Source organism: Dreissena polymorpha, chromosome 11, assembly GCF_020536995.1.
Source record: "Dreissena polymorpha isolate Duluth1 chromosome 11, UMN_Dpol_1.0, whole genome shotgun sequence".
NCBI lineage: Eukaryota > Metazoa > Mollusca > Bivalvia > Myida > Dreissenidae > Dreissena > Dreissena polymorpha.
The window spans coordinates 21,001,489-21,025,645 of record NC_068365.1 but is presented as its reverse complement, the minus strand read 5'-3'; the positions used below and the strand labels follow the sequence as shown (position 1 = coordinate 21,025,645).

The 24,157-nt window shown below is 31.7% G+C and overlaps 1 protein-coding gene and 1 long non-coding RNA gene across 2 annotated transcripts in view; both read right to left on the bottom strand.

Moving 5' to 3' along the window:
* Nucleotides 1–790: 790 nt before the first annotated feature.
* Nucleotides 791–5,819, bottom strand: LOC127851530 (uncharacterized). Its single transcript, XR_008035813.1, has 4 exons — nt 5,799–5,819; nt 5,093–5,114; nt 4,198–4,234; nt 791–2,111 (listed from the first exon to the last, which is right to left on the bottom strand). It is a non-coding gene; the product is annotated as an uncharacterized LOC127851530 (long non-coding RNA).
* Nucleotides 5,820–7,508: 1,689 nt separating this feature from the next.
* Nucleotides 7,509–24,157, bottom strand: part of LOC127849670 (uncharacterized) — a 150,956-nt gene continuing 134,307 nt past the window's right edge. Inside the window, exons 44-55 of the mRNA XM_052382417.1 lie at nt 23,108–23,131; nt 22,576–22,645; nt 21,796–21,953; nt 18,824–18,915; nt 16,488–16,713; nt 15,855–15,977; nt 15,491–15,619; nt 14,888–15,109; nt 9,610–9,784; nt 8,583–8,739; nt 8,259–8,437; nt 7,509–7,633 (exon numbers count right to left, since the gene is read on the bottom strand). Coding sequence (XP_052238377.1) covers nt 7,509–7,633; nt 8,259–8,437; nt 8,583–8,739; nt 9,610–9,784; nt 14,888–15,109; nt 15,491–15,619; nt 15,855–15,977; nt 16,488–16,713; nt 18,824–18,915; nt 21,796–21,953; nt 22,576–22,645; nt 23,108–23,131 — 1,680 coding nt within the window. The remainder of the gene's footprint in view (nt 7,634–8,258; nt 8,438–8,582; nt 8,740–9,609; nt 9,785–14,887; nt 15,110–15,490; nt 15,620–15,854; nt 15,978–16,487; nt 16,714–18,823; nt 18,916–21,795; nt 21,954–22,575; nt 22,646–23,107; nt 23,132–24,157) is intronic.

Genomic DNA, 24,157 nt, shown 5'->3' with positions numbered 1-24,157 from the left:
CATAACAAACTAAAATATAAACTATAGCCCTTGACATAAAGATGTGGCATAAAAACACTGCAAAAGAAACCTAAAATATCCAACGAACTAACTTTAAACAACAAAGAAGTTAGTACAAAATGTAAAGGAAAAACATCTTTAAAAAGAAATAATTTGTATATATTGCTAGAAATACAGTTCAGTATGACAATGCCTGTATATGCTGTAATGTACAACTTAGGTACAGTTAATTTGGCTTTTAAACTAAGAATGATGTACATCGAAAAAGTTACAAATATATAACATAAGATGCATTTGAAACAAACTACTAAATTCGAAGAGGAAACGTATTTTATAACTAGAAGAACGATGAATTGTTGTCTATATACATAATATTAAATAACAGGGATGAGGCCATCATTTATATTTTTATCATTTGAGTGTTTCAGGGCATTTATACACAAACAAAAAAGATGGCACAATGTATCATTCAAATGCCAGTTTCATAAATGAATAAACACGTTACTAAGTCATTTACACAACTGATCTTAAAAGTACCTGATCTATTATTTATATGTTTTCATACAACGAACACATAAACATCTTGAAATTATAGTTAAATCTAGAAATAATAATAATGACCAACGTGAGCTCTTTGATCAAGTCTTAAATACAATCTTATAATCATGGACAATGTAACACAAACTGCTAAACCAAAGTTGCCTTCATTGTTGTAGACCAAAGGCTGAATTCATCATCAGCAGCATGAACAAGTCATCTGCATCAAATGGCCTGTGTATGTTTCAAACATATATATATATATATGTTTAGTTACCTTTCTGGAAACGAGGTAAAAAAGTGTTTATCAACGTTCAACGTGAACATGAAAAAAAGAAAAATACTCTTTCTATCATGTTTTATAACTTGTTGAGAAAACAGTTTACACGTTCTACCAGACAATATATACTTTTTTCACAACAAGATTCCAATGAAACATCTCGAACAGACTTACGTAGGTACAGTAAATTGGCCATCTGATCTCGTTTTCATCTCTCATATATTCCGGCCGCATACACAAACAGATGACCAGCCTTTAATTTATCTTAAAAGTATGATATTCAAACCATATTATTATAATCAGAAACTAATATGAACATTGACAAATGACATGGTTGTGACCATACGGAAACAACTCTTGTCATACTTATGCAAACATTTTACTACTTGTTCAACAAGTCTGTAAAACACTGAATCATAAAAATATTGAAAAAAAGATCAAGACACGCAAGGATCAGGGAAAAACGTTTCAGAATTCTTGGTCTGCTCTATAGAGTTTACACCATCGCTCAATTCACAAATGCTTTCTCATAACAACACTTAAACGTTTGCGACTTCCTTCACATTTGTATCAGATTTAAATTCAACATTTATTAATGGCTTTCCATGCTTGGAGAATAAAGGACATCAGCATTAACATGGTCCTGATTTGGATACATTGGTATTTAAAAAACAACAACGAATAAATGAGTGTCCGAATCGGAATCGGATAAACATATTGCATAATACTGAAAACTGAGTTGAAATATTTGACAAAATTAAGTCGACTAGTATCTGCTTAATGAGTTCAAGAGTAACAGGCTTCGAGTCGAGCTATATTACATCCTAAAAAATGGTCACCGATTAGTCCATACTTATTATGATTATATTAAAACGTAGGTACGATTCGGCACATCTCGAATGTATCATAATTTTGTCTTAAACGACAACGATTTATGAAACTGCACATACATATAAAAAAAGCTATCTATAAAATATGTACACAAATCATTTACGAATCCAATATTATAAAAACACAATTAATATAAAGTCCTACACAAATATAAAAATACACCATTCATTGCATTTATTCGCCTATGTGATTGCCACTCGAAGTGGCGCGTTAAATATTGTGAATTGTATTACTATTACTTAATTTCACAATAAACTCTCGTAATATAATGCAATCGTGATATATAAAGTATGTTTTAATACATGTATGAATACAATATCCGTTATTTATCAAGTAGCGCATTTTCATCCTTGCAAGTTGTCAAATGTCTTCGTCTAGGCAAGGTTCGTACATCTCTTAGATTCTGAATTCAACAACAAAAGATGAATTAAATAAACCCAAGGCACAGTATACTATAAATCTATAATAATTGATGACCTTAATTTATTTAATGTGAGTAAGAAAAACAAAACAACTTCATGTGATTTATAATTTCCCATTTGATATAGTAGAGCTTTCTTTGCTGGATAAATCATGAAAATGCCATGCTGTAATCGGTTATATTTACAGGGTAATCAAAAGTGACAAATCAACTTATTGTTTATTCATATGAAGGAATAAACGTCAGTGTTTCTTTACCTTGTTAAATAAGCAATCAAGTAAAGGGAAAACTAGTATTATCTATTTTTTTTAAGACAAATTTATTTATAGTCAAAAATATCATCACGAACCACACTCAGCACACTCGATATAACTACCGTAGTTCCTGTTAGAGTATCAGTAGCAACTATAGAAGCAATATACATCTAAGTTACATATCAAAGTATTTTAAACAATGATATGTTAACTTCAGAACATTGACAAAATGGTAAAGGTCTGAATTAGATAAAACAGTAATATATTGTATGGCTATATATTGGTATATATTGGTACGATGGTGGTTTGTCTACTGATACATGCATATGTATTAAATGCTAAACAAGGGCTGTTTGTTAAACACGCATGTTCCCAAAATGAGCTGTCAGTTGTAGTGGCAGCCATTGTGGGAATACGTTAGAGTGACATTGACCTTTGACTTAGAGTACTGAAAAATCTGTCAGTCATGACCAATGTCCATATGAACTTTCCTGATCCCAGGCTTAAACGTTCTTGAGTTATCATCCGGAAACCATTTTACTGTTTCGAGTCACTGTGACCTTGACCTTTGACATAGTGACTTGAACGTCAATAGGAGTCATCTGCCTGTCATGACCAATGTCCCTATGAACTTTCCTGATCACAGGCTTAAGTGTTCTTGAGTTATCATCCGGAAACCATTTTACTGCTTCGTGTTACTATGACCTTGACCTTTGACCTAATGACCTGAAAATCATAGGGGTCCTATGCAATACATGACCAATGTCCCTATTAACTTTCCTGATCCCTGGTTTAAGCGTTCTTGAGTTATCATCCGGAAACCATTTTACTGTTTAGAATCACTGTGACCTTGAACTTTCACCTAGTGGCCTGAAAGTCAATAGTGGTCATCTGCCGGTCATGACCAATGTCCGTATGAACTTTCCAGATCCCAGACGTAAGCGTTATTGACTAATTATCCGGAAATCATTTTACTGCTTCGAATCACTGTAACCTTTGACCTTTGGCCTAGTGACATGAAAATCAATACGGGTCATCTGCCAGTCATGATCAATGTACCTATGAAGTTCTATGATCCTAGGCGTAAGCATTCTTGAGTATAATCCGGAAACCATTTTAATGTTTCGAGTCACTGTGACCTTGACCTTTGACCAAGTGAAAATCAATAGGAGTCATCTGCCAGTCATGATAAATGTACCTGTGAAGTTTCATGATCCTAGGTCTAAGCGTTCTTGAGTTATCATCCGGAAACCATTTTAATGTTGCAAGTCACATGGACCTTGACCTTTGACCTAGTGACCTGAAAATCAATAGGGGTCATCTGCCAGTCATGCTAAATGTACCAATGAAGTTTCATGATCCTAGGCTTAAGAATTCTTGAGTTATCATCCGGAAACCATTTAACTATTTCGAATTACTGTGACCTTGACCTTGGACATATTGACCTGAATATCAATAAGTTAATCTGCCAGACATGATCAATGTGCCTATGAAGTTTCATGATCCTAGGCCTAATCGTTGTTGAGTTATCATCCGTAAACCATTTTACTGTTTCGAGTCACTGTGACCTTGACCTTTGACCTAGCGACCTGAACATCAATAGGGGTCATTTGCCAGTCATGATCAATGTACTTATGAAGTTTCATGATCCTAGGCCTAAGGGTTCTTGTGTTATCATCTGGAAACCATTTGGTGGACGCACCGACAGACGGACCGGCCGACAGACCGACCGACATGTGCAAAACAATATACCCCCTCTTCTTCGAAGGGGGGCATAAATATTTAAAAAAAAAAGGAATTGCATTTGTACTCACATTATCTTCATTGTTTTCCTTATTTTATCTTCTTTGCCTATCAATCAGAGATCAGTTATATAAATCGTTGGTGTTAAAAAACAATACAGTGTAATTGATTAAAATCAAATAAAATAGCGTAAATGAAGGCTTCTGAAATATTTATACAAATCGCTTTCGAACAGTGTCGACTATAAAACTGTATTAAATATTTTTTCTTGGATTGTATTTAAAAAATGAACACAGCTTGCTGTGTGTACGTAAGGTTTTCACCTTGTTTTTGTGACCATTCATGTTTGCTGCCATTTTCTTAGGTCAAACAATAGTTCCGAGTTATTCCAAAAAACAATAAACATGTTATAACTAGTTTTGCGTAAATGAATTTGTTTTAAACTCATATATTCACAAGGCTATCAAACTCCTATCGAACCAATTGACGTGTGCTTATTAAAATAATATATCGGAAACAGTGAACAGTAGTTATATATAAACGGTGTTATCAATATATATCAGACTAATGTACTGAGCCTTTTTACTCATGACTCAAAATCACAAATGTCATGTTATGTGATATAGTTTTATATTATAAAGTTTGACACATTGTAACAGTAAGTTACCCCTGCACATATTCTCTTCAATGAGCAATTACAATTCAAAGTTGATAATAATTTATGTAGTATCGGTAATCATGATTATGTATCTGAAATATTCTTAATCATATCACTGTGTTCTTCAATATGATACACCCTTATGTGAATATCACTAATATTAAAACATTATGCAATTATTGGTAGAGTAGAATGAAACTTTTGTATTACATGATTACGGACACTACACTTTTCAAGTCCGATGTTTTGCAAGACTTTTCCTCGGACGAAGTTTTTGTTTTGATACTTATTATATAAAACATACTTACCAACTTGTTCATTTCGGTTTGTCTGAAACATTACCACAAAGTATATGATATTCAAGTTATAAAATTTTTCATGTCACACAATTATACATTTAACACGGTGACCTTAATTCATTTAATTTTAGTTGCTCACTGAAGTTCATAATGTATAATAGAGTGTAACGATATTAACTATCACCGACAAAATAAATAATTTCTTCTTTTTTATTAAAAAAGCAACAACAACACAGTATACGAAACAATAGGTTTCGATTGGCATCAACTAAAGCTTAAACAATAAACGACTATTGCTCAATTCATATTTTATTGTCTATCATGCTCATCTTTAAATGTTTCGTTTTACTCATGTGCTTGTTCAGCGACTAGGTATCCAAGCGAGCAATCGCATTACTTCATAAACTGTAGGATATCACATATAAATGTACGCAATTACATGCACACTGATCAACGATAACAACCAAGTAAACCAATTAAAAGGACCTATCTGATTTTCATTGAGTTTAACGGAGATGAAGCTGACTTAGGTCGCCAATTGCCTGGATTTTGTTGGTTTTGGTAGATTGTAAACTTTAAATAACGCGTTATTGTAGAAATAATTGTTTCATAAGTTACTAAGCGGTGAAGTGAATGATCTCAGTGAAGACGTAGATTCAGTTCATATACAAACCGTGCAAAATAATAAAACAAAGTTGACTAATGGTGTACTTACATGCTAGACATTTTGTTGTTCTATAATATAAAAATAAAATAAAGCTGTACTGATACGCATATACGCATATAGGAACACATTTACATGAAAGTAAAATAACATACATTCGCTTAAATCACAAGCATGCTCTAACATTTATCAACATTAGTATAATATTTTCATTTATATGAGGTTAAATTAAATGACGAATGATAATAGTCCTTTTTCAAAAGGATAAAATAATTGCAGAAAACATTCTTTCTAATTAGAAGATCTTGACATGTAAGACTCACCATATCTTGAAGTCTGAAAAGCGTCAAAAATGCACATTAGTTACATTCAAAAAGTTACAACTCTCTAAATCTTAGCAGGATATCCGATAACTTCAGGAATGATGAATAAGCATCATTATCAAAAATTGATTCAATACCTATACACATATAATAAATCTACTGCAACAGAGAAGGCATTTATTCAACAATAAAAACAGTAAACCAACTACAAGGAATTGCATTTTCTAGTTTGCATTCATTATGTATTACACATACTCTAAGAACTGTTTTTGTATTCATCGACTTTAAAATACACGTGAATTAAACGTTAAATATTTATAATCTTAACTAACGTATAAACTGTTGTCTATCTAGCAGTTGTCATTTTGTGCACTTTTAAAGTTAAAGTTTAAATTTGTCTTCACCACGAACTAGTAATCATATTTTGTAGTCGTTATAACTACTACTGAACTGAATACAAAAACAATGCAGTACACATGTATTCACTTGAACATTTTTTCCACTTACTTTTTATTTCAATTTAAATAACAGGAATAATACTGGAGATAAAACTGTTGGCGTTAGTAGATGGTCAATGATGCAGTACAGGTTATGAGAGTAAAAAAAACACATCCTTGCTGTGGTAGCTCTAAGTTCAGGCGCCAACATTACATATTCTATTTTATATGCAGAATGAAAGTGTTTCGAGTACAGTAGTTCATTCAGGATCTTTTCAAATGAGGCAATTGGAGGAATTGTATACTTACTTGTTGTCGATGCTTTTGTTCTAAAATATAAATATTTATTGATTGTGCATGCGAACACAGACATATTATACGCACGGATGTACACACGCATACATTTATTGTGTTTCGTTTAAAGAGGTCAAATCAGAGCAATAATAAAAAACACAACTATTTGGGAATATATGTGCAAGCAAAATATTGGACTTACCATATCTTGAAGTCTGAAATGCGCCAAAAACATAATTATTAAAAATAAAAATAAAATAAAAATCATAATTAATTCAATGCAGTCATGACAATTACAATTTATATTAATACTGCTGCAAATTTGATATTTTTTTTTAATAAAGTTTGTTTGGTCACCCTTACGGATGAGTATATTTGAACACCATTCCGATTATTGATCTGGTGTAGGCAATAAAAACGGGTAAAATAGATCTAAACATATCCTACAGAGTTATGGTGATCGTTTCATGGAATAGTGAAACCCGTTAACGTGCAAAACCAAGTAAAAATATTAGATAACAATTAAAGGTGTGATTTCAATAATTGAATTTACGAGTAACAGGTCAATGTTTTTTGCTTTAGTATTGAATCGTTGCCTAAATATGTTTACGCAGTACACATCATTGCTCAATCTCTATGAATATCATTGTTCAAGATAGTGATCAGTTGTGATGGTGTTTAAATAACCATAGCTAAATTTATGCGCCTTACGTTTTTAACTTGCTGTCAATACTTTCAGAGTCTTTCAGTTCCTGAGATTTAATGTATTTCTCAACTGCTGCATTTTCAAATTCAGCAATGTCTTCCATTTTTCGGTCATCCAGAGACACTCCTGAAAAACAGATCGTGTCATGTGCATAATTGTGAAATTTTCTTACAGACTTCATACATAATAGCGCGTGTATAGTTATATAATTTTAACTACGCTGATGGAAATTCATATTTGTTGGATATTGTTAGAAAAAATAAAGTTTCACCACTATATGTAATCCCTAATCTCCGTCAAGTACATGTATTGCATTTGTACAACATTTGATCATGTTTTGATTAAGTCTTAATATTAATATACCATGAAATATGCATGTTAAATGAGTGTGCTTTAATATTAAAAACGGTGTACCCAATTATGAAAGATGTATGTTTTGTGAAAAATGACAATTTGCGCTGTAAAACCTAAGTAAGTATACACTTGACCATTAATAGATATGTAGGTATGCCATGCTTTTCGCGTGTAATTTTCATGTCATCTAGGACACTGTGTTTCACTATTAATCTAGCAATAATTAAACAAGTGTAAAATAATATGCTCCAGAAACTGGATGAAAATGATGTTGAATATTCATATTCAATTGTATAAGAGTTATGCTCATGTTCAAAGCTTGTTCGCGTGTATACACAATGTGACATACATCAAACACTGAGTTATATGATCCATTTTGAATATTAAAAGAACTCACGAAATGGGGGGTATATTTCTTCAGCTTTGCAACGGAATAGTTCAACAAGAAAATACAAAACCCAAAACACGTTGAAAGGTGGACATAACACCGGCCTGTCAGCGTATTCGTTAAGGATCTTATATCTCTGAAAACACCACGTGCTGTGTGAGTTCTTATGCAGTTCGTTAAAGGTATAGCTGAAAAAACAACACTATATGTTAAACATAATACAATACACAAACGTAAAACACAACAAACACAATAAGACATTTAAAAACTGGAATTAAATAATCAATCACTTCGTAAATTATTTCTTAAACAATACAATGTGTGTCTATATACCTGAACATAGCAATAAGAAGATTAAGAAGCATGATATTGGCAACAAGCAGGTAAATCCCCATCATGATCGGTACTACAATCTTTCCAGTTTCACTTGGACATCGAGGGTATGTGTTATTCGTCCACAAACCAGAATCGTTCGTGCAGTCCGTCAACCCTGTTTGCAAAATAAATACATGTATCATCATACCAATACCTTTGATTCAGTTTTAAAAAGCGTGCCCGTCGCACTTAGAGTTTTGCTAATTTGATAAACTGTTTAGATTGTCAAAGTTTGTGCAGGAAAAAATGTGTATACGAATTTAATTGCAAAATTTGTTACCATCGTGTTTTTATTTATATAGTGTAACAAGGCTGAATATCCATTAAAAAACACACTATTTTCTGCATTCTGTTTCTGTCAGATAATTTAAATTGTTAAACAATGGCGTGATTCGGAAATGTTATATTTTGTTTGATTTTTCTATTACAAATGTACACACATTACGTTGGAATTAATGTCTTTCACTTGTACGTCGATCTTTCCGTTTCTTAGCAATAACTCGGACTTTAACTCGTTTACGCTTCATATATGGCATTTACTAGCATACAACGACAATAGCGGTAGTTACAAGAATTGTTAGTTGACACTGTCCCTAAATGTAGAGTGCTTTTTTTAAGTGCAATTATGTCTGACACGCATTTGTTTATAGAAATGGTATTTATATGATAAATCTGCTGACACAACTGAGCGATTAAAATGTTGCTGCGATGTCGTGTTACTACGATGAGAAACAATCACAGAAATCCTTGGACAGATAGCCTTTGTGTAATTGAAAAGCACATTTGACATTTTTGTTTCCCGGGAAATGTCATTGATTAACATGGATAGCCGTGTGACAAGATATGCATGTAGTAAAATCGATTGCAAACTCTGTATAATTTAGTGTATATTAAGGTGTCCAAAACTGTGTTAAATATGTTTGTATGAACCTGAAAATTTTGCAATTGCCCATGATATATTTTTTTTTTAATGAGTTTATTTTACCCTCCGTTTCATCCAAGAACAGTTCCCCGTAAAGGTGCCAATACGGTCTTCTCAGCATTTGTCTCAAAGTTTGCCACGTGAGTGGTGAATCCGGGTAGAGGATGGCATACGATGAAATGGCGTAAGAAAAAAAGAACACTGCCATGATGACTAAAAAATACAGCAGATCCCGAAACTGTAAAAAACAAACAGCAGGTATCCATTTTGCCTTATTTTAAAATAATATGGTTACCTCGTTTTTGGCGTTTTAATAATAGGTTTGTTTAACAAGCCGTATGGCTTTCACACATTTGGAAAGGCGGGAATAAAGTGAAGTCGTTTGTAAAAGTATTCTTCGCGGAACCGTATGTCTAGCATAAAAAAGAAATCTCGTAAAAAGTCGGGTAAATGTGTTTTTATATTTACGGAAACATTTGTTGGGCATTGTTAAAATAATAGATCGGAAACAGGAAACAGTAGTATTATATATACGGTGTTATCAATATATTTCAGACTATCGGTATTTTACAAGTACATTTATTTACAGTACAATGAAATAAACCTAACAAATTGACGTTAGTTATTCAACTGTTTTTTTAAGGTTTATTTAATGCTTTCCTATGGTTTATAGAGAAAGCATAGTGATTGGAAACTGATATTTCACTGTTTCAAATAGGGACAATTAACAATGCAAATCGATAATTTTTACTGTGTTACTGTAAAATGACGTCATTTTTTACGATATGACGTCATTATTTCAGCGGAATTCCCCAGTTAAATTCATTAACAATGTAAATCGACGGTGAAAAAAGTATAAAATAAAAAGAAAGTGTGTTGGATTCGGTGGAATATCGATTTTAATTCACTTGTGATCATAGGCTTCGCCGCTCGTGAACATATTATCTTCTATGATCACTCGTGAGTTAAAATCGATATTCCACCGAACCCGACACATATCCTTTCAATTATTATTTAAATTTAAATGAATGTTACGTCAATTATATTACTCATCGTATCCAGAAGAGATAAATATAAATTGACACAGAACAAGTTTCACTCTTTCCAGATATATTTCGCTTAACCCATTTATGCCTAATGGACACTCCCATCCTTCTGAATTGGATCAATTTATTTCCAAAATTAGGGATGTCTAGTATATTTATTTATATATTTAGAATAATTCTTACAGAAATTCCTAGAAGCAAACAGCGCAGACCCTGATGAGCGTAAAATAGGCTTTTTCAAGGTTTGTCTTTATAAATTGGCTACATTTTCTTTCTATTTCTCAACGAAACAATTGTATATTGACGTAAAAAACCCAAATAAACAAGAAATGACGTCAATACGTTAAAACGGCAGTGACGCAACTTAGCGACATAAAAACATTTGCAGTCACAAATTTACTGTTACAGTAAAAATGATAATCAAAATATATTTTTTAAATTATGAGCTTTTTAATCATAGACTTATAATGAAAACATAGATAAAATAATAATAATAATAATAATAATAATAATAATAATAATAATAATAATAATGATAATAATAATAGCTAATACTAATAATACTGCAACTAATTCTAATGATACCATTTATTATATTAATAACTTCAATCATATAGTATAATCACAACTATCATTATTATAGAAATACGAGTTTTGTACTATTTACAAAAGCTACAACAAATGATAAAAAATAATGAAATAAATAAAAACCAAATATTTATAATCATTAATCAATATTCATACTAAAAATAACTATAATAAGACTAAAAGTAAAAAATAACAATAATAATTATAATAACATTATTTATAATAATAAAATAATAGTATACAAGAAATACTACTACTAATAATAATGCCAAACTTCATTATCGTTAACCTTATCCCCCTCCTCCTCCTCCTCCTCCTCCTCCTCCTCCTCCTCCTCATCATCATCATCATCATCATCATCATCATCATCATCATCATCATCATCATCATCGTCATTATCATTCCTAACATTATTATTAGTTATAGTATTTGTTATTATTAATATTTATATTATTATTATTATATATGCTTTCATAATTAGTTTGTGAATCATCAGCTCTTAAAGAAAAATTAATATATATTCATTACCATTATTACTTTAACAGTAAATTTATATACGCATGATTTGCTTGCGCGAATTTGCGCCACTGCCGTTTTAGTGTCATGTAATGCGTTACGCAGCCAATTTCTTTCAGATATTATTTGTATGTTACCTGTATTTAATTCTATTGTAGAAAATATTGATTGTTCAAGTAGAGCGTCAATTAATGACATTTTAAATAGATTTACTGAAACAATCCGCAGTGTTGCTGATCCGTTATTCTCTCAAACATGTGTTTACAAAACTAATCCTAGTTTCCGTGCAAATAGCGGTGTAAAGAATGCTGATTGGTTTGATCACGAATGCATTAATGCACAACATTTGTACAATGACGCTTTACGTATTTTTAACTCAAGTAAATCAGATATAAACAGAGAACGTTTATGCACAAGTAAGAGGTCTTATAAAGACTTAATCCGCAAGAAGAAAGCATGTTGCTATCGGCAAAAAATGTTGGAGATAGAAAATTTAAGACAACACAAACCAAGAGATTTTTGGAAATTTTTCAAATCAAAAAATAATTCCACAAAAAAATAAAATATCCTTAGAAGAATTTACAAATTTTTTCGAAAAGCTTAGTAACAATGAGTCTGATTTTTGTAATTATGAAGCAGAAGATTTTTGTTTAAATAATAATTTTAACTTAGAAAATTCTGTATTTCCAGAACTTGACGTACCTATATCTGTCGAAGAAGTTAACAATGCAATAAAACGTTTAAAACGAAATAAATCGTCAGGTATTGATTGTATTTTGAATGAATATTTTCTTGAATGCAGTGATATATTGTCAGCACATTTGTGCGATGTTTTTAACGGTATTCTTGTATCGGGCTTTTTTCCCGATAAATGGACAGAAGGTGTTATAATCCCTTTGCATAAAAAAGGTGCTGTTAATTATGTAAATAACTATAGAGGCATTACTTTAGTTAGTTGCTTTTCAAAATTATTTACTACTATCCTAAACAAACGCATTGAAACGTTTTGCAACGAAAACACTATTATTTCGGATGCTCAGTTCGGATTTAGGAAAGGATATTCAACTGTTGATGCTATTTATATCTTGATGTCGATTGTTCAAAATTAGTTAAATGAAAATAAACGTTTGTATGTTATATACGTCGATATGTTAAAATGTTTTGATAGTATATACCGCAATGCATTATGGTTGAAAATGTTTAAGTCTGGTATACAAGGTAAATTGCTTAGAATAGTGAAGGATATGTATGCAAATGTTAAATCGCGTGTTAAATCATGTTCATCTTATTCAGATTATTTTAGTTATGCGGTTGGACTGAGGCAAGGTGAAGTTATGTCGCCGATTTTGTTTTCTTTATTTGTTGAAGATCGTGAATTGTACCTACAAGACAACATTAATTCTGGTTTGAGTATAGATGATATTACGATGATTTTACTATTATTTGCTGATGACATGGCCATTTTAGGCAAGTCACCTGCTGAAGTCCAGTCACATTTAGATAGATTGTATTTATACTGCAATTCTTGGGGTTTAAATGTAAACACTGCTAAAACAAAAATTATGGTGTTTCGGAAGAGAGGAGGTTTAAAACAAAATGAAAAATGGGCATACAGTGGTAATGATATTGAAGTTGTTGATAACTTTAATTATTTAGGCACAGTACTAAATTATACTGGAAGTTTTAAATCAAACCAAGAACATTTGATTGGTAAAGCCCTTAAAGCCATGAATACATTGTTGATAAAATGTCATGACTTCGATATTAAACCAAAACTATTATGTCAGTTGTTTGACTCCTTTGTGGGTTCCATATTAAATTATTCCGCAGAAGTATGGGGTTTTAACAAGTCAGATGGCATTGAACGCATACATTTAAAATTTTGCAAACGATTACTTCAAGTTAAAATAAATACATGTAATGTTGCTGTTTATGGAGAATTAGGTAGATATCCATTGTATGTAAACAGGTTTGTAAAAATTATAAAATATTGGTTTAAAATTTTAACCAGTGAAAATATTATTATGCAAATTGTTTACAAACAAGCTTTAAACGATTGTAATAAAGGTTTTACAAATTGGGTCTCACATGTAAAAAACATGTTAAATAATTATGGATTTGGTTATGTATTTGAAAATCCAAATGTTGTGCAAATAAATAGTTTTATTAGAGAATTCAAATGTAGACTTGTTGACAATTTTAGACAAGAGTGGTATGGTAAACTGAATAGCAGTCCTGTATTAGATATGTATAAAGTTTTTAAAACCTCTTTTGAATATGAAGAATATTTGGACTTACTTCCTAGACGTCTGCGTTTATTTTTTGTAAGAATAAGAGTCTCTGCACACCCGTTGAGAATTCAAACTGGCAGATATGCCCAACACAATATTCCACGCAATGAACGTTATTGTTTATGTTGTAATGACACTGATTTAGAAGACGAATATCATTTTATATGTATATGCCGATGTTACATCGATTTAAAAAAAAAATATATAAGTAATACATATTATATTAATCCATCTGTGTATAAATTTCACAAATTATTAGTTTCTTGTGATAGATTAGTAATCTCCAATGTATGCAAATATATAAAAGAAGCTCTAGTTGTAAGAAATACAATCCTAAATAATACTGTTGAATAGATTTTACCACCCCTCGTTAGAACTTATGTGTTCTTACCATATATTATGTTTATTTGTATTGATTTTATGTTATATAATGTTATGTTATTATTCGCATTCACGTGACAGAATATGATGTGTATTTTTAGTATTAAGACGATGTACTATTGTATAAGTCTGAATAAACTATGTCTGTCTGTCTGTCTGTCTGTCATGACGTCATTTCCTGTTTATTTGTTTGTTGACGTCACTATATAATTGTGTTGTTCAACAATAGAAAGGAAATGTAGTCAATTTGTAAAAACAAACTTTGAAAAAACCTATTTAGGAGAAATATATCAGAAAAGAGTCAATTATATTATCAATAAAATGATTCATACTTTTGTTATGAATTTGACGTCATTTAAGTTAATATGTATCTACGACGTTGCAATTTAAAAACAACAACAAAAAAGCCAATAGATCGCATAATATATCAATTGTACCTATTCTAAATAAATGAGCTACTCTTTTCAATATATTGCTAATAAACGATATAAGAATCAAACATAAAAGACGAGCACTTACCATTTGGCGAATCATTTTGAGTTTAGGACCAAGGGTATTGTGGACATAAAATATATGATTCAGACGCAAAACAAAGGCCACAAAATCTATGGCAAGCACAACTCTAGACGCGTTCATCATGTCTGTAAATCGTAGACCAAAGCCAATAAAATAGAGAACGATCGCAAGGATGTCGAGTATATTCCATCCCTTTCTGAAGTATTTTGTTTTAAGTTTTGCCATCTGAACATAAAGAAATAAACATACTACACATTTCGGTTAAATTGAATACACTGACAGGATGCAGAACAGTTGATGCGAAAAATTCACAAACAAACACTTACTATATAACACAACGTTACAAAATACTATAATAACATATGACAATTAAGAGCCCTTCATTATGCATAACAGCTGTCTTAAACGCGTATAGTAAATATGAAAGTCTTACAAAGGGCATAGTTTTAGCATGAATTAGTATTAAGGTTAAATCAAAAAGGTACCCGAGGCACGACCGAATAATAAAAACATAAGTAAAATACAAAACTGTATATTGATCGTTTAAAACAATACGATTTTTATATTATGATTGAACGAAATATTACTTTCTAAGCGAACAATTACCTGTCTAACTTCTTCCAGAAGCAATGTTATCACCCATGCAAACAATACGTATTGTGTGATCGTAACAGTGTCTCCGAGATCAAACACGAGCACGTAGGCGAAGAAAATCAAAAACGCAATATACCATATCTAAAAACATTAATATAAGGGATACTGAAATAACTTAATGCGCAATATACTTCAGATATAATGTAAAGCTAATATTTGAATAACTCGAAAACAGCGTTTGCTGTTTTATCTTGCTTGACATTAAATAAATACTGTTTATGCTTGTGTTTGTTTAATTGCTTCTATCAGTAGTAAAAGACAAATAGTAAAAGACTTATATAAAAGACAACATCTGTGTTTTTGAAAGCGTACTCACCATATTGTATATAAATTTCGTTTTTGACATGGTGAAAAATGTCCTAATATTTGTTGTAAAACTGTCAGATGAACTAAATTGCAAACAACCTGCCAGAATTGGGAAGAAAATGCACATCGCAAACTGAAAGTAAAACAAAGAACAAACAAACCAAACTCAAGAAAGCAGCGACAAACAAATCCAATGATTTTTGTTTATCTATACACGAAAGATGAAGGCTTGATCTGAGGAAGAGTAATCAAACAAATATGTACACAACTTGCCTTATAGATTCAATGAACAAAGTTTACAAAATCATTTTGATAAGCTACTCTAAATTATATTTAAATCAAATTGTCTGACAAGTTTTTACCCTTAGTAATTTATAAAAGCAATCGTTTCTTTATTACTTGATTACTACCCAAATACTAGAAAACGCAAAGAGGGTCATCCAACTTTTATTTAATGAAAAACAAGTTTATGTTTGCAGAACGTAAACATCAACATCATTGTGTGTGTTCGTCATTACGTGATAAAGTTAAAGTTTTCTCACGGTTAGTTTTTGTTATTGCGTCCAAAAAAAGCCTAGGATACATAAAATATACATGTAGTCAAACTAATATGTCAATCAATTGCAAAAATTAAACTAAATACCAGAATGGACGATTTCTTTCCCTGAAGACCCATCTCCCAAAATGAGTCAAACGCTTTCTGACAGGCACGGTGTGCAATTATTTCACGTTTTTCAGATTGGATGGCCAGCTCCATGCAAGAAATATTGTCCCAGTAAGGCAGGTTTTGTAAGAGCATGGAGGCCGTCTTTTGTTCATCGTCCGAGAAAGATACGTCAATGATACCTTTCGACACATCGGTCCATTCGCTGCGAATTCAACACAAAATGTTTATGCATGTAATAATTATGAATGCAAAAATACGTTATCACCTGAATTTATAAAAATCTTATTAATATACAAATTATAATTTAAATGAAGGGTTATACGATGTAAGATCTCTTTTAAACCATATTTTCGACTTTTTTTGCGATTGACATTTACCGGTTTTATATATTTGTAGGTTTGTACGATTTTTATATCTATTACCCTTCGCCAATCAAACTTACCATGTCGTTTTCGCGAGAGGTTCTGACGATTACGACTCAAATTAGATATTTTTTATATAAAGAAGACTTGAGTTTTACTTCTTTACATTGCACACTTATTTTGCTTAACATGTGTTAATTAGTCGTGATATTGTCAGGGCCTGTTTTGATAATAGGACCATGATTCGAACAATTCGGAAGAAAAAACTATATTACACAGCTTGAATTGTTTTGACAAGCACCCTTTTATTATACATTTGACACCATGTGTGTGACAGGCGGTAATCACATAATCAAAATTTGATATTACTTTGTAGATATTAACTTAACATACCTTTAAGTACATAATTGGATCTAATGATTTTATATAAGAACTAAATGTGCTTGGTTTTCGCTTGTAAGTTCACATTTATACAGTGACATTTGGGTGTGGAATATTTTATGCATTGAAGCACGAAAATTGCATTTGACAGAGCGGGTCAGCTTTGACATGAGGTTCATAGTTCGTCCAAAACTTTGTAGAATTATATAATTGATAAATCGAACAGCATGTAATTTTAAAAGTAAGTTTGCTAATAGAGTCTATATAAAAATGAACGCATAGGAAAAGGCAAGCTGTTAATAAATGTGCGTGCATAATCAGATCGAACGTTGCAAAACGAAGTACTCATAGGACGTGAAAACTTTGAACCACATGGTTTTATGATATGCAACATAAGTGTAAGATAAATACATATGTCCCATGCCAAATATAACTCTCATTTACCTATTGTTTTAGTGAAATAACAATCTGTTTGATATGTTACAAACTAAAAACACAAACATACGTCATGCAGTGCGTGTGATTTCATATTTACTTTTCAAGCTATATTTAACTCTGTTGACCGATATATACTGCCTCGTGGAAAGATTTGAACAACTTTTGAAATAGGGTCATCCAAGTGACCTGTCCTATTTGTGTTAAAGCCGGCCGAGTTGATATTTCTCACAACAATTTGGTTTTCTCAACTGACCAGAATTGATCAGTATTCGTCAGATACATTCAAAAGCTTAACTCTTCCATACTGATGTTTGCAAAAATTGTGCCAAACAATGCCAAACGCATCAAAAATACGAAACCTAATCATGTAAATAACGGAATCCTCAAGACTAGTATTAACCTGTATACACGCTTTGGTCACGTGAGAGCCAATTTCACGTGATTTCCACTTTCGCGCTTTTCAAAACAAACACTAACTACTAAATCACAAGTGTTGGGCGCGTGGTCAAGTCACTTAAAAACTATCAATATGTCATAAAACAACATTTTTTATTATTATTTTGACACACAAAAAAGTTTTGATATATTATATATATACAAGGTAGGTATCTGTTGACACAGGAAAATCACCTACATCAACAGCGTTAGGTGACATGGCCACGCGCCCAACACCTGTGCTCCGATTATGTCCATTTATTTTCATTATTCAGGCGAGTCCATGCCTCGAGCGAATCACGTGTTTTTACATGTGACCCGCGCGTGTTAAATTTAGATCATTTCTGTCCATGGACAGAAATTGAAAAGCCCTTTTTTTACTGATTTTGGGCATTTTTGACCGATTTTGACCAAATTGTTTGCACATCTGACGTAAATATCATCACATTTTGACTCATAATCACGTTTTTGCGACACATATCACACATGGGAAAATATACCAACATCAACTCGGCCGACTTTAACACTATATCAACAGAGCTGAGATATCTCAATTAGACGAAATGGTGTTATTAATACAAATAACATATTTTAAAAGTACACAGCATAATTTTAATGCAAAGGAATTAGGCTGCATATATATGTATGAATTGATAAATTTTGTGAGGAAAACAAAACCCATCTTGCATCATATACTTTTGCATTCCATCTTCCCTTGGTGCGTATTGGTCAGGTTTACTCAAGTCTGCATAAAAATCGGACGCAATCAAAGCCATCACTGTTGCACGCTGTAAGACACAAAAAGTACAATTAGTTTATATTTAAGCATAACAATTGACATCAAGCAAGCTAGGTTGCGTGTACTATTTCAGAAATATCTGTGCACTACATGCGGCATAACACGCCGAAATAAATTACCGTAGACGTGTCTAAATCCTTACATTATATAAAGTTTTCAAACTATGTTTAAATATCAATATATAATATATTGCATTCAGAATAACTAATGAAAACAATATAGATAATAATATTTGTAAGCAACGTCCCCACCTGTTACTTACAGCAGTGCAATTGCATTGTACATAACCTGTCGTTTATAAAGGCTAAATTGAACTAATTTATTTTCCTTTAATGACACGTTTCAAAAAATATCTTATTTTTTCGAATATGTCGAAATAAGTCGATACTATAAATAAACTTTATTTCTTCTCTTTAACGAACAATAATTTTACTGTGTATCTCAACACATACGTAATAATAATTTGCTTGCCACTAAACCATAGCCCGAAGTTTCCTACAACATTGCATATATATGTTTATGATATTTTCTGAATACTCAAATTATTTTCCCGAATATTTGGACTTTCCAAAGCTCAATGAGATCTGTTCCCAAATACCAATGAAATATCTTGTTTCCTACTTCTAAAAATGAACAAAACGCCATGTAGTATTATAATAAACAATACTTATTATAATGATCATACTAGTTCTAATAATACAATTATAACGATAATATTACAATGAATAATTACTTTCAAAATACTTTATATAATGGAACAATCATTTACATGGTGCCTGTGTTTTAAATGCATTAACCTACAAGCTACACTGCGCAAAGTTCTGAGAATGTGAATATTCTTGAGAGCGAAATTTTTTCTTCAAAGTAGTTAAAACTGTATAATAATTTCTAATTTATAAAGTTCAATTTGCATGTAAGGTTATTTTAATGTCATTTACTTTTCTGGCTCCAGAAAATTATCGTAAGAAATGATCGTCGAAACACCAACTTAGACAGCTACGCCAAAATTATATCAATTAATACGAATGCATTCAATACATTTATCGCGACTTTATACACGAGTTTATGGAATTTCTGGAAACGGTGAACATTCGCGGAAATATAAGTTGTTAAATTGATAAAAATGATATTACCTTACGTATGCGAACTTTCGATAACGACATTGTATTGTAGTCAAAATCGCATTTAAGTCTCGGGCATGTGTATAGGTGGATTAAAATCAGATTCATGGCGTGTACCGAAACATATATTCGTTATTTGAGGCTTTGTTTTCCTTAAATATTCCACCATTAAAACTTTATACATGTAACTACATGCAAAACACATTCCTGGAAATCTCGATTTTGAATGGGATTATATAAGTCTTATTATACTTTTCGACTTTCTTGCAATAATAGACGTTGCATTTTATATTCGAATATGACAAACTGTATTTATAACTGGTGTATTCTGCATAAACTGTTAACATAATCCATTTGTTATATCCTTACTCATATTGTGGTTGTCTAAATACCTTTACAAAATAATAATATAGGAACGTCTTAGGCGTTGTTTGATTTTTTTAACAAGTTTCATAGACGTTTCGTTTTTTACAATAAGAGCAGGAAATTACTAATATTATGATAATGATCTTACATACGATTGCTGTTAACTACATAATGTACGCAGAACACAGGTTGGTTGCTTAGTTCCTGTATCGGTAAAATGGTCCCACTATGAAAAAAGCCAGCAATGACTTAAAGGGAACTGTTCACAGATTTTGGCATGTATAGAGGTTTGTCATCAAATGCTCTATTCTGATAAATGTAAACATTGTTTCTAAAAAGATCCCTCACAAAAAACAAGAATACAATTAAAGAAAAAAAGTAACCCTCAACTGTGCTCGAACCACTTACCCCTGGAGTAAAAGTATATAGTTTAGACCACTCGGCCATCCGTGCTCATACAATGAGTGATGTATGTTATACTTTATATAAGCCATCCTGGTAATATCACAAAATATAACGCCAACTACACAACACTCCAAATTATTCAATCGTGTCGCGTGGCAATGCTTTATACTTTTCAGGTGTTTTAATCGTCAAAAGATGTTTATAAATGATATTTTGGAGCATGGTAAATGTTCTATATTACTGTTTTCTCACACATAACTGCAACGAATCTTTGAGAATCTGATATCTGAGAATTTTTTTAATTTTGTCAATTTACCAACTTGTAAAGGCCCCTTTAACACTACCTGAACATAAATTATTATATAAACTTTTCATTTCCAACAAAAACAACGATTACAAGAAAGGATTTAAACCGAACAGTACCGAAATCAGGCGAATACTCTCTACAATTAACGCAGAAATAAACTGCGGCAAACAATAACCTAACACCACCTTAATAGAACTAGGCGTTCACCAAAAGGTGATGCTCGCATCGAATTCTTTAACAACTTAAATGAAAAATCCAGGTACAACTAATGGTTTAATCCAAAAGTATACGTTATTCTGATGGCATATACGTGTGCCAGATGAATGTTGTCGAAATATATATTGAACTAGCGTGGGATGTTACTTTGCAATGCATTTAAGTCGTGTCATGACACAATGAACCCGAACCAGTATAGCATTTTTTGTAATCATTATATTAACAGCAAAATAACATACAACATACCATTTTTTAAACGAATAACATGTTTAATCCCGACGTTAAATGTTGGTGGATAATTCGTTGTTTAAAGGGTACCAGCTTCATTTGCTCTACAATAATGGGTAACAGTGTACCACAGCAAGAAAGTGAATGTCAAGTTGAAATGAACATTCGGCAATGAAACAAATTAAATGCATGGTGAATGACAAGAAAAAAAGCAGCCTTATATCACCTCTACTTTCTGAAAGCACAGTTTTGCCACCTCATGTTGTCCCAATAGTAATGCCCAAAGAAACAAGTAATTCCAAAATGGTAATAAGGATCCCATCTTCTTCAGTTCTTCTGTTGGAGGAGATTTCCAATAGCGAATGTTCCAATGATCAATTGAATCTAAATATCAACATGTATTTAAAGTATTGCACAGTATATTAAACGTCAAACAAGTACATTTTTAAGTCTGCTTTATTGTCATGCTAAATAAAAACGTTTTTGCCTTTGCGATTGGAAGTGAGGCGAAGTTTTCATTTTAATTCCATACAAAATATGGCAAAGTTATAACTCTTGGGCATTACCTTATTCTCTATCTAACACAATTCAACAAATGTCATAATATTCGAAGGTAGTGTCTTTGGTTAACTTTATAAAAGGAAGACTATTTTACCGTTAGTCACGTGTAATGAATTATAAGAGAATTGGAGATAATCATAGTGTCTAATATCACCAATGTAGTGTTTCTATATAACACAACATCAAGGTTTCAATACGCCTTATGTTCATTTATTGATTCTAGGTATTGATGTTTTTTCTTTCCATCGTTCATCATATTATATCATCACAATTTTTGTAAAATATTGCAGTATTTGGAGTCTATTATATTATCGTGTTGCGATCAATAATTATAGTAAGGCATCCTGTTCATCAAATTCTGTTCCTGCTTGTATTACGTTATTGTAAAATCCGCAGGTTTTACTATTATAAATAAATGGACTACGTCATTATTGAAGCTACTTACCACTGTCGCGTTCGCCATACACAGGTCGTGTGGAAAGCAGTCTGATGATTTTTAAAACCAAACACATTTCCTTAAATATATTAAATATTCATAAACAGGCTTTTCGAGTATGTGTGCATTTCTTTGAAAATTGATTTTTTTTAAATATTTGTATTCACGACCTTTAAATATAGTGTATAGTTTTGCATACAAATTTGTGAAATCGATATTATTCAGGAGAAAGTAAGGTTACACAAGTACAATTATACGACCGCTTTTCTTAATTCATGGTATCCATCAGTAATAATTATTGTTTGATAAAACGCGATAAAGGTTTTATTTATTAGCTTTTAATTTATACAAAGCAATATATAAAAAGGTATATAATGCAAACATGTAAATAATAAATATCAGAAATTCTTTCCAGTCATAATTTAAGACAACTCCGCCAAAGAAGCGGATTGGACGGGTACCGTCGGAAAATAATGCTCCAGAAATCCCCAAAATATATAAAAACATTTACAATTCAACAAATTAAACAATCGGGACTTACCTCACTTTGTGAGTTGCTGTCTAACTGAAAAAACACAAATAAATAACTTAAAGTTCTCATATACGGCACTGTTTACCAAGTATTTGATTAATACTTCTTCGGTTTAATTAGCATAATGGAAATTGAAACCTATAACAAGAGATTTGTCACCGACAAGAAGGCAGTTTCCTACCGGGTTAAGGATGTCGGACTTTAATTAAGTACTTTTCGAGTAGTCGCAGTTTTCAAGATAATTGTGTATCATTATTAATTTGACCAGACCACAACGAAAGAAATGATACCTGAAATAACGAAAATATGCAATGTTTCATTTCTTTAGACGAAATGCTTGTTGAGCTATCGCAGGATTCGTTGTGCTTGGCCAGTTTACATTCTATTCTATAATAACCTTAACCTTAACAACAAAGATTTGTGTTGGATAATAACTCTGAAATAACGTGCATAACAGTCGCAAGGCACTTTATGTATTGTGATTAAGATCCTGTGAAATGACAGAGTGGCTTCTTCCTGTTAAAATGGATGACATCGTCCATGACCAACCCTTTTTTAAATATGTCGAAACATGTGCGATTATTTTATTTGCATATGGTCTCGTAAACATGGATACACACAACTTTTTTATTGGCTATTGACGATTTTATAGAATAGCAGTTTTACTTGATATTTACATTAAATCATTAAATACAGACACTATAAACGCGTTCGTATTGACTGTTGACTATTTTATAGACTAGCAGTATTGCTTTGTGTTAGCATTACTAACTAATTGTACTAGATAAAATACCACATAGAAGAAATGCGTGATGGATAATTGACAATAAAAACGTAAGAGGTAAAACCACAACAAAGTCGCTAACAATCAACATGCCTTACAATCAGACAATTTTTTTAACGAAATAAGGCACGCTTTCTATCTTAAGGCTACCTGTCATTTTATAGTGTGTCCCTCATCTACATCTAGGTTGCACCAACCTAGCTTAAGAATTTATTGGGTTATCCCAGGATGTAGATTTTGTTGGGCACTTTTCATATATAAAATGTAATCGAAGT